Source organism: Rhipicephalus microplus, chromosome X, assembly GCF_043290135.1.
Source record: "Rhipicephalus microplus isolate Deutch F79 chromosome X, USDA_Rmic, whole genome shotgun sequence".
Lineage (NCBI taxonomy): Eukaryota > Metazoa > Arthropoda > Arachnida > Ixodida > Ixodidae > Rhipicephalus > Rhipicephalus microplus.
Window position 1 is genome coordinate 179,631,325 of NC_134710.1, and position 12,499 is coordinate 179,643,823.

The 12,499-nt window shown below is 40.3% G+C and overlaps 1 protein-coding gene across 27 annotated transcripts in view; it reads left to right on the plus strand.

Annotated features, from left to right (window-relative positions):
- Nucleotides 1-12,499, plus strand: part of LOC119176963 (uncharacterized) — a 351,479-nt gene that overhangs the window by 289,872 nt on the left and 49,108 nt on the right. For 26 of the 27 annotated variants that reach the window (XM_075878307.1, XM_075878295.1, XM_075878310.1 and 23 more), the window contains 2 exons: nt 1,835-1,978; nt 8,956-9,156. In XM_075878307.1, coding sequence (XP_075734422.1) covers nt 1,835-1,978; nt 8,956-9,156 — 345 coding nt within the window. The remainder of the gene's footprint in view (nt 1-1,834; nt 1,979-8,955; nt 9,157-12,499) is intronic. The other variant, XM_075878308.1, reaches the window with a different exon arrangement.

Consider the following 12,499-nt stretch of genomic DNA (forward strand, 5'->3'; position numbering starts at 1 on the left):
GTAAAGAAAATTTTCAATATTGAAATGGGGTGAGGTAGCAATCGATTGCCTCGGGAGTAAACAAAAATTTTAGAATAATTAACCCACGACTGGCAGCCACTTCCGCTGGCCTAAAGCTTGTCACTAATACGAAACTGGATTGTTTGTCTTTAGAAGCTTCGACAGCTGTCATGTTAACGCGCGACTGGCAGCCACTTCCACTGGCCTAAAGCGTCGTCACTAATACGAAATTTGATTGTTTGTCTCTAGAAGCTTCGACACCACAGGGCTCATGATGGTTTTAATCTATTTCTGAGAACTACACTCTAATTAATTCGGACGATTAGCAGGAATGGCTGTATTTGCCAAACATGTGGACTCAAGGACATAGGACAAAGGATGGGAAATCACTGAGGCCATATGTATATTACCAGCTTGTGTTTCTTCTTGGAATATAAATAGATGGCCTTACAAGTAAAACAATGAGACAAAAACCTTTCAGCGAAACTAGCTGTGATTTTTCGTGCTGCATAACTACAAGCGAGACATTCAAGCTTTCTTCAAGAATGCTTTTTTTATTTAAGTTCATTGACCCTAAGCCAATGGTAAATTGTGTATATATATATATATAGCTCGCCGTTAGTGTGATGCATAGTGAGAGCGGCACAACCTAGTTGGTTATACAGCCCACTGAGGAGTGAGGGGTTCCTTCGAATCCCCGGTGTTGTGTCTTTGAATTTTTTTTTCTGATTTGCGATATATTTTTTTTGTGCTCTCTCTTCCTCTCTCATATATATATATATATATATATATATATATATATATATATATATATATATATATATATATATATATATATATATATATATATATATATATATATATATATATATATATATATGTCAAGTAGATCCTCCGTGAGCAGTCATTCGGCCTACAGTCTGGCCTTCATCAGGATGAAGGCCAGATCCTGATAAAGGCCAGACTCTAGGCCAAAGCGTCGAAATAAACCACGTTGTGACCACTAAGAAGGATATATATATATATATATATATATATATATATATATATATGATGGGGGAAGGCGGCGACAAAAATCAGCCGAAAGTATCCATATCACTGCTATCGCAGTAGTAACAAGTCGGCTTGCTAATGCTAATTTGGTTTACTGACAAAGGCACCATTACATTGTCAACTAAATCTAAGCCTGGCTTGTACTGTTTCGAGTAATAGCAGATTCTGTAAAGGCCTTACATTGGTAGCATGCACTAGTGTGATTAGTGCTACAAGGCAGTACAATGCTGTTTATGGTCCTATGTGATCGTATTTCATTATTTGTTGTTATGTTCAAACGTTCACTTGATGTATTGCATGAAGAAGAGCCTGTTCATGCTCTGAGCAGCTGTCTTTTTGGGAAAAAAAGAAAGAAAAGCACATATAGATAAAGTCATTTAACATCCTAATCTAAGTTATGTTTTGTAAATAACAAATTTATATTCTCTGTATCTGAATGATAAAAGAATAAAGAAAATAAAAGCGAACTTCTTAAATATCGGAGAATGGTTTGTCACTATTTCATTATGATCAGAAAAATTGGGGAGCTCTACAGCAGCCACATTTTTGTTGGCGTAAAATCCCCCATGTTCTTAAAATTAGGTGCATGTTGAATTACTTTTTTCTTTATTTTTTTAAACATACATTGAAGGTTTTGTGCTTCCATCTGTTACCATTGCCTAAGTCAAATGGAAAACTAATTCACACTTTCTTTCGAAGGCCATGCATAAAGACTAAAGAATAAACTAAAGAACACTGACGTGATGTACATATCTTGAAGGCACTGTGCTTCTGTGTGCAGATGAACCATTACCAAAGGCAATGGGATTGAAGACAAAGCCTTCAGAAGAAACAGTTGTGAGCTCCACACAGGTGAAGGGCATTCATGACAATGGCACTGTTAAGCACACAGTCACTACAGTTACGAAGACCACTATCATTCAAGGTGAGCCAGCGTTGTGTTGAATGTAAGAGGTTTAACATTTGGTGGTACTTTTATGGTAAGTTCCTCATGTAGTTTAATAAACACACAGGTAGGCTAGGGCACCAGAACTCAAATATTCTTCAGGCACTTGTTTGCAAAGAACAAACACAACTTAGCTTGTTGGTTGCAATATTGGTACATGTGGGAGGATTGAGGGCAGAATTCCATAGCTCCTAAAGTGTTGCGGTGATTCATTACTAAAAGTGATAGAAGAAAGTTGCAGGCAGCCTTGTGCCTTGTCATTAGGTAAATTTATACGGATGGCTGCTCGTCACAAAACCCAAGAAACTCAAATAAACATGCTTGCTATTTAATGTGCACCATTTCTTGCATACTTGGAGCACACAGCTGGACTTGCAGCTGGTTATGGCCTTGCTAAGTTCACTCTATGAACATGGCAGCTCTTCACCACAGTTTCCACTTTTTTGCTCGTGTGTCAGTTTCATACACATTTTCATAGTGACATAATCAATAGCCATTGTAAGTATGCGCGTGTGTGTGTGTGTGTGTGTGTGTGTGTATGTATGTGTGTGTGTGTGTGTATGTATGTATGTATGTATGTATGTATGTATGTATGTATGTATGTATGTATGTGGTGGCTGGTATGCAACCAGTGCAGGTATACAGCCTTCACCTTTACGTCAGGTGAACATTTCTTAATTTTGGCATGGTTTACCATGCCATGGCAACGTCTCTGGCTACCATTCTTCTTAGCCCAAACGTTGGTTAAAGGGGTCGTGAGATGTTTTCCAAAAAATTTCAACTGCGTGTGTATTCAGAATCCTCCTGGCTGTTCTTTCAATACCTCAACTTGTTTCATTGTTCGGGTTTCCTTAATAGCTATAAAAGCACTAGTTTGATTCCTCGCTCACATTTTCCTCAGCAGTACAGCTGATGTCACTTCAAGTCAGCCAATGAAGTCTCTGTCATCGACAATACATGGTGACATAACGATGTTTGCTGAGACATAGTTGACGCAGGTTTGTAGCATTACACAGTCTTGAATACGGCACCGTAAAGCCATCACGAATGTTGTTTCCACTTTAATAAGTTGTACAGCTCTGCCTGATGGCGCACTCGGTAGGCCTAGCAAGGATTAAGCCACCCATAACACTCCGTAAAAGACAACCTAGCACAATTAGTAAGAAAAACTCTTGGATGCTGTGCCAAGCGAGTGAAGGCAACATGTGACGGAGCTCGGATGAACTTGAAAGTAGAACCAAGCAGATCACTTACTGTACTTTCATAGTATACACAGCTGAAAGTGCAAAAATTATTGTGTTATTTTTTTTCTAGGTTCCGATAAATTGCCATCTCTTACTTACCATGATGTTGCACTGATGTCGCATGTTGGGGCGTATGGCAGCCAATAATGCTGTGTGGTCACTTAAAAGCCCAAGAAAACTGAAATTTTAAACGAGCATCATTAATTATAGACTGGATATTGTGCTGAAATATTTGGCATGTCTAATCCTTATTCAAGCTGGGAAAATTACAATTGGGCAGCTTCATTTTCGCTTCATGATCTGCTCATGACCCACGGGTATATAAAAGCACTAGCTCGCGCTTTTATATACCCATGGTTTCTGTGACTTCATTGATAACAGTGTGCACTTCCATTGCTAATTTTGAAATTTCTCTTTTGAAGCTAAATTAATGGCAATTATTTAGTTATGTCTGCTCCGTAGCTAAGTACCGGCAAGATACAGCTGTTAGATACCTTCCTCTTGAGGGATAGTGGCAATCTACCTGTCATAATTTGAGAGTGCTTGCCGAATGTGCTCTACCCCATTATTATTCTTCTAGTGGTTCGGCTCTGCGGTTATTACCTGCCCTAAGTAGACATAGTCTTTTACAACTTCAAGTGCACTATTACCTATCTCGAAGCGCTGCTCCTTGCCGAGGTTGTTGTACATTACTTTCGTTTTCTGCAGATTAATTTTAAGACCCACCTTTCTGCTCTCCTTGTCTAACTCCGTAATCATGAGTTGCAATTCGTCCCCTGAGTTACTCAGCAATGCAATGTCATCGGCGAAGCGCAGGTTACTAAGGTATTCTCCATTAACTCTTATCCCTAACTGTTCCCATTCTAGGCTTCTGAAAACCTCCTGTAAGCACGCGGTAAATAGCATTGGGGAGATTGTGTCCCCCTGCCTTACACCCTTCTTGATTGGTATTCTGTTGCTTTCTTTATGAAGCACTATGGTAGCAGTTGATCCCCTGTAGATTTCTTCCAGAATGTTTATATATACTTCATCTACGCCCTGATTCCGCAGTGTTTGCATGACGGCTGATATTTCTACTGAATCAAACGCCTTCTCGTAATCTATGAGGGCTATGTATAGTGGTTGGTTATACTCTGAGCATTTCTCTATTACCTGATTGATAGTATGAATGTGGTCAATTGTTGAGTAGCCTGTTCGAAATCCTGCTTGTTCCTTTGGTTGATTGAATTGTAATGTTTTCTTTACTCTGTTAGCAATTACCTTTGTAAATAGCTTGTATACTACAGAGAGCAAGCTGATCGGCCTGTAATTCTTCAAGTCCTTGTCATCTCCTTTCTTATGTATTAAGATGATGTTAGCGTTCTTCCAAGACTCTGGTACTCTTCCCGTCAGGAGACACCTCGTAAACAGGGTGGCTAGTTTTCTAACCCAATCTGTCCTCCATCTTTCAGCAGATCTGATGTTACCTGATCCTCACCAGCAGCTTTGCCTCTTTGCATGCTCTCCAAAGCTTTTCTGACTTCTTCTATCATTACTGGTGGGGTGTAATCTGGGTTACTGCTAGTTCTTATAGTATTAAGGCCGTGGTTGTCTCGGCTACTGTACAGATCTCTGTAAAACGCCTCCGCTATTTTAACTATCCTATCCATATTGGTAGTTATTTTGTCTTCTTTGTCCCTTAGTGCATACATCCGACTTTTGCCTATCCCAAGTTTCCTCTTCAATGCTTTGACACTTCCTCCGTTTTTCAGAGCGTGTTCAATTCTCTCCAAGTTATACCTTCTTACATCGCATACCTTACGTCTATTAATCAACTTCGAAAGCTCTGCCAGTTCTATTTTGTCTGTTGTACTTGACACTTTCATGATTTGACGCTTCTTAATTAGGTTCTTCGTTTCCTGGGAAAGCTTGCCAGTGTCCTGTCTTACTACCCTGCCTCCAACTTCCACTGCACACTCCGTAATGATACTCGTCAGATTATCATTCATTGTATTTACGCTAAGGTTGGTTTCCTCACTAAGAGCCGAGTACCTGTTATGCAGCGACACTCTGAATTCCTGTACTTTCCCTCTCAGTGCTAGCTGATTGATTGGCTTCTTGCGTATCAGTTTCTGTCGTTCCTTCTTCAAGTCTAGGCGGATTCGAGACCGTACCATTCTATGGTCACTGCATCGTACCTTGCCAATCACTTCCACATCCTGCACGATTCCAGGGTGTGCACTCATTATAAAGTCTATTTTCGTTCTTATTTTCGGCATTAGGGCTCCTCCATGTCCACTTGCGGTTTTCGGTAGAAGGTATTCAAAATCCGTAAATTATTGCGTTCTGCAAATTCTACTAGTAGCTCTCCTCTGGCGTTTCTAGTACCAATGCCATAATCTCCTACTGCCTGGTCTTCAGCCTGCTTCTTCCCTACCTTTGCATTAAAGTCGCCCATCACTATAGTATGCTGTGTTTTTACCTTACTCATTGCCGATTCCACGTCTTCATAGAAGCTTTCAACTGAAGCGTCATCATGGCTGGATGTAGGCGCGTAAGCCTGTACTACCTTCATCTTGTATTCAGTTATTCAGTTTAATTACGATACCTACCACCCAGCTGTATCTTGCCGGTACTTAGCTACGGAGCAGAAACCTGGAGACTTACAAAGAGGGTTCAGCTTAAATTGAGGACGACGCAGCGAGCAATGGAAAGAAAAATGGTAGGTGTAACCTTAAGAGACAAGAAGAGAGCAGAATGGATTAGGGAACAAATGGGGGTTAAGGATATCATAGCTGAAATCAAGAAGAAGAAATGGACATGGGCAGGGCATGTAGCGCGTAGACAGGATAACCGCTGGTCATTAAGGGTAACTGACGTGATTCCCAGAGAAGGGAAGCGGGTTAGGGGGAGACAGAAGATTAGGTGGGCAGATGAGATTAAGAAGTTTGCGGGTATAAATTGGCAGCAGCAAGCACAGGACCGGGTTAACTGGCGGAACATGGGAGAGGCCTTTGTCCTGCAGTGGACGTAGTCAGGCTGATGATGATGATGATGATTTAGTTATGTCACACGTGCTGAACAGTACAAAGATCATTGCAATCTGCCTTTTCCATTTTTTTGTGCTGCCCTCTGGCGTGTTAGTAGGGTTTGGTAGGAGCTGGGAGAACTGGCATTGCTAGAACGAAGGCCTCTGAGGCCGGGAGACGTTTCACGACTCTTCTGCTAGGGAAGGGCGCATGCGTCATGGCATTGTGGAAAAAGTGGATTTTCGCTCTCATTGTGCTGTGTGGATGTGAAATGGTCTTAGATGCCAGTTCACACTACAGATGTGTGCTTATTATTTGGCATCCAAGCAGTATTGTGGCACACAGTAAAAATTGTATTCTGCACTGTTGTGGCACACAGTAAAAATTGTAACCCATTCTACTCCGTCAAGGTGGATGGCCAGCAAAGCTGCTTAGCACACAACACAGAGGTCATATGGCAGAGGCAAGTTACATATCAAAGGCCAGGTTATGAACATGCGAATGAACATTCAAACCACTGTGCAGTGTCTATTATGGCTCATCAACGATGACACTTCAATCAAGGTACACATTAAATGACGTATGCTCACCAAGCCCACCTACAAGACTGAGTTCTTCACTTTGTGACAAGCATCATGATTTTTTTTTCTTTATGAGTCTGTTTCACTGCAATACACTGTGTGGGCAAACCAGCTTACAAAAGCAGTTGAAACTGATTTTGGCTTCACTTCTAGACATGGATACATTGCTGGGAAGACATTTTTTTTTTTTTGTTTAGTGGCAGCTAAGTCGTATTATATAAAGTTGTGACACGACCTTGAGACTTATTAACTTTTTGCTATTGTTCTGAGGTATATGTGTATCTGGAGGAAAGAGGGGTGGATGAAAAATTTTATTGAGGTCCTGAAAGATTCCACCCCCGTTTTGTAGAGGGAGGATCGCGGGCCGCTCCCACGTCAGGTTGGGGAGGCCTAGCCTCACTGCTGGGTTGTGGTCCTTCTGGACAGCTGATAGTTATAGCGCGGGAACAGAACAACGACAAAGAGAGAAGAAAGACACGAACGCTAACTTCTAATTGAGTTTATTGTGCAGTGCGTGAAAACATATAGAGGAGAAAGTAAACCCTGTGACAAAAACCATGTGGCACAAAGAGCAATGCATGAGTAAGGGAAAAAACAAAAGCACAGAAAAAGGCTAAGAAAAGTCTATAAGGAAACAAAACAGTAAAGTAAAGTAAATATAACTACTTGCGTGCACCAAAACCTTCAAGGAATCTTAGTTCCTTCTCGGACAGAGACACGGAGGGCTTGCTAATGCATGACACCTGTTCGCGTGCCTTCTGCGAGGCCTTGACGATAACTCGGGTGCGCTCATCCCTGTGCTTATACAGCGTCACTGTGTCCTTGAAAAGGGGCACACAGTTGCACTCAGTGCAGTGCTGAGCAAGAAAACCATCTTTCCCGTTTCTAACATTGTAAGTGTGTTCTCTCAGTCGATTGTTCAGACACCTTCCGGTCGTTCCAACATAACAAACACCACAGAAAAGGGTGTCCTATAGACAACTCATTCAGTTGATGACTGTTTTTTCAGGGGGTTTGTAGATTTGGTAAGACTGATTAATTTGAACGGTGCAGAGAACAGCACACGAACTCCCGCACGTTTTCTGATTTTCTTGAGCCTGTGTGATATCTGGTGTTTGTACGGAACGGCTATCCTTTCATGCTCTGTATCCATGTTGCTCGGATCCTGTTCCGGCCTCTGCTCTGCCCTGCTGGTCCGCAGGATAGTCTCAGCAAAAACGATAAACGCCTCAGGAAAACCCGAAGCCATAAGCCAGGACACTTGAGCTTTGAAGCTCGCAGAAATGTTGTGAACGCACGATCTGTTCAAGGCATTCTCAAGGCAGGTCCGTGCTATGCCTCGCTTTACTAACTTGCTGTGAGCGCGAGAAAAAGAAAGTCATGTCCTACCAACTAGCCCAAACTGCCACACTTCTGGACAGCCTTGAGTTGTGGTAAGAAGACTGGGCTCTTAAGAATGAAATGAAAGTCATTTTAGAAAATTCCTTTTCATGTAAAGAGGGGCTACATAACAGATAATGCAGTTGACAATGCTCATCATTTTTTTTTGTCAGAATAAAACAGCGCGTGGCTTGGCTGAACATTGTTATATGATGAATGCATAGCATAGCACTTATGGTTTACTCTGTAAAAATTTTATAATGTGTATTTGAAATATTTAGTTTAACACGTTCTTTTACTCGGTGGAATCTTTTATATTCACTTAGTGACTGGGAAAAAAAATCTGGTTGAACTTGAACATAGTTTTAAAGCCTTTTCTACTATAAAGACCCAACATTTCTATGCTTCAGCTTCCAAGTGCAGAGCTCCAGAGTTTTAGTTGCGGCCTTAGAAGCAATCATGTGCTGAATTCTCGCAGTGATGATGAGTAACTGTCATGCTATGACAGTGTTTGTAAATCTTCATATGTATCTAAAGACTTAGACATAAGATCATGTTGAGGTTGAAGATACAATGAAGTGAAATTGATGTGTTCTTTATTCAAATAATCTGTAGACTTCTGACACACATTGATGCTAAGCCCGTGGGCACTGCTGAGTTCTGTAGTCTTGGCTTATGAAGAAAGCCATTACCTCTGGTATCTAGATTGCTACATTGAGACTGGATGAAATTTTTTCATGCAGAAGTAGAAGAGCCCACTGGAGCCCCTCGGCCTGGCGAGTCCGAAACATGGGCATCAGATCTGGACACCAGCCAGGTTTCAGTATCTAGCCTCCCAGAGGATGAGCGAACAGAACCAACATTATCAAGTAGTGCCACCACTGCCACAGCTGACGTTGAGGCCCTATCAGGACCCCTTGCTCGCACCCAGGTGGAAGAAAAAGGTAAGTTCTTGTTATTGGGGATCAATAAGCATGCTGGACATCTGAAATCATTTTTGGCTTGATTTACCAGCTATCCTTTTGCAAGGAGGTAGCACTAGCTATGGCACATTTGTTCTTTCTTGCTGCCACTGGCTTGCTCATAAGGCTAGCTAATCACTATATTTCGTGTAAAAGTTCAACAAATTCTATACAGTTGAACCCCTTTATAAGAGGCATGCTCTGGGCAGCATTTTTTGTCTTTTATATGAGATGTCTTTTATAAGCATGGTACCATTTATGCATTTTCCTATTAACCCATATTTTACTGAAGGCCCACTGGTGTCTCTTATACCCACTTGTTTCTTATATCAGTGTCTCTTATAAAGGGGTTCGACTGTATATGACAACTATTATATAAGACTAAATTTCCATGTGAGCCCTTGTAAAATGTTGAGTTCTGTACACGACATTGTGCCCTAGTAGATACATTAATAATTTACACATTTTTCTAGTTGTACAAGGATCATACAGAAAGAACTTTAATATGTGAGAGATGTAGAGAATTGAAAGAAGAGGTGGTAATGCCTTTAATATGCACAGCCACATAAAGTCCTTCAACTCATCTGGGGAAAAGGCTGTTGAGGGCGATAGAAAAACAAAATTAGCTTGAAGGGCTGCTGAAGTTGTGGCCATTATAGTTAAAGTAGTAGTCTCAGAGTTTGGCTAATTTATTAACTCTTGCTTTTGAACTTGTCATGCTCATGACACATCTAGAAAAGCTATTTGTGCAACCACATCATTGGCCTCTTCATTAATATGGCTGCTGCCTTTCGGTGCACTCCTGCACACATTAAAAGCCATCTTGCATAGAGTTTTGCAGTAGTTTACTAAATATGGCTAAGAACCATGGGGAGGGAGCTCTGGACACTCAATACTATCAGTGCTGAAGGGCTGGCATGTCTGAGAGGTTGGGAGTGCTGGACTGTTTGTTCCAGTCTACCAGTGAATACAACTGACTGGCAAGCCTCTGGTAGCATGAAGACTGAAGAACTACACCTGGTGCATTTGCACATTATGTACTGTAGATTTAGTTTTTTGCTGTCACCTTGCATACAAAGTAGTTGAACAAACCTATTTACTGTGTATTGTTGGGTTTATATTTATTCAGCTAATGCTTTAACTCTCAAGTTCTTTCCAAAAAAAAAAAGTGCAAAGGTTCCCACATTTTTTATCACCACATTTTTGGCACAAGTTGCCTTGATTATAAAAAGCTTGATATGTTAATAGATATCACTAATACTCACTCAGAATTATAAAAAGGAAAACATGCATGGTAAAAAGAACTTTCACTTTAAGTACTTGTAAAGATTAAGTGTTACTGTGAGGACACATTCATAATGAAAGGACCGTCATGAACAAAATAATGCACTTGAGGGCTGAAACTCTTCTGTATGCACTGCAGTCAGCTGATAAGTGAACGTCTTCACATAAGAAGAGCCAGGGTGTAATTCTTGAAGTTGAGTTGATGGTGCAAATGCTCGGACAGGGATGAAAAACACAGGACATGGACAGCGCCCTTGTCCACGTCCTGCGTTCATCCTTGTCCAAACATTTGTGCCATCAATTCTACTTCAGCCATGTACCAACTAGCCTGACAGCAAACACTAGTAAGTGGAGGGCAGTTCACTCTTTTTTATTTCAGTGTTATTTTTATGCAGCATAGTGAAATCCTTGCACACATTGGAACTGAACTTATTTTCTAAGCACACACCTTTATATTGACAAAAAAAATGTTAAACAATGTGGCAAATGCGGCTTATGCATGTAAAAGATGCCCCTGAATTTGAGAGAGACTAAAGGATACTGAAGGTAATGATCAGAAAAATTTACTTTAAAAAGTTATATTAAAAAAAATAAGCTAATATTTTAAAAAGTATTTTAATATCTTTTTCTGCTTATCTCTGTGCTTATGTTAATGATCTCATTAATAAATATAACCTAAATTGGCTGCACAAGTCCATTTAGGTAGGGACATGCTGTATGTGGCAGTTTTCCGCTGAAGTGTTTGTTAAGGAATGCAAGTTTCTGCCACAGAGGCCATATTTCAGGGAAAACTAATGCAAGGGCACTGATTACTTTAAGTTAATAATAAAAAAAGTCGAACATTTAATGTAGTATAATCTACAACCTTGTACTGTGACCTTTCCATGTAACCATCCTGTTTTTTTTTTGTAATAATGAAAGTTTTCTGTCAGTTGTAAATAATAATGAAACTAATTTGTTCTTTATTTAATACTATGTATTATACACTTACACTGTATAATGCACATACAAATAAAAAGGTTTACGCGTAGAAACTTCTCATAGGCTAAAGATAGGACATATAGTCAGAAACCTTATCTCAGATGTCTAACACTGGCTCATCCTAGAGGATGTCATGCCTCTAGAGTATGTTTGCAGGTCTATACTTTTGCTGGGGTATCATGGAAGTGAACATTTAATGTTCTTTTGCACATGTTTTAGGAAACTATAGTGTCAGATAAAGCCAATTTAAAACAGTGTAAATTTGAGTTTACTTTCTCTTAATTAATCTGTATTAGGTTTATTTTGTTTTCACTAACAAGGTGATCTAATAAACTTAAGTATAAATGTCATGAAAGCATAGAAAAAAATAACTTTAAGAATTTCTCCAACTCTGAACTTGCTGTAACTGCGTAATCCGAATTTGCCACTTTGTCTCAGTTTATATTTTGTCTTACTATAAAAAAACAAAACAAAAAAACGTGTCTTAAGAAAATATATATATATATGTACATAGGTTTTGGCATGCTATAGAACTTCATTGAAATTTTAAAAAAAGTCAGGACCCTTGTCTGTCTGTCTTCAAAAATCTGAGCACACCCAGCTGTCATTTCTTCTTAGTGACCTCAGGAAGAGTTGGGACATAGACTAGTATCACTCACCTTTTATGGTTGTGGTATTATCAGGTTTAAGGGCCAGTAAACAGGCTCCGACTTTTCTGCTACACTTCTCAAACAAGCTTGCTGATTTGTAGAGAAGGCCGCGGGGAATATAATTTACAGATATAGCAGCCTGCACATTGCACAGACGCCTCATTTTGAGAAAAAACATGTCGCTCTCCCTTTCGACGCCTGTCTAATCATATTCGCCCGTGAAGTGATGTAATGTTACCCCTGGCCAACGTTGCAAAGCTCTGACTTCACCAATCGGTCCTTCGCACTATAAAACAGTGTGTTAGCTCAGTGGTGATGTGGTTTTTTCTGTGCAGTTATTGCACGTGTTGCGTATTTGCTTACCCTTGCCAGTGCTTCGCTTTCTGACACCTTGCTTCTTCACTGCACTG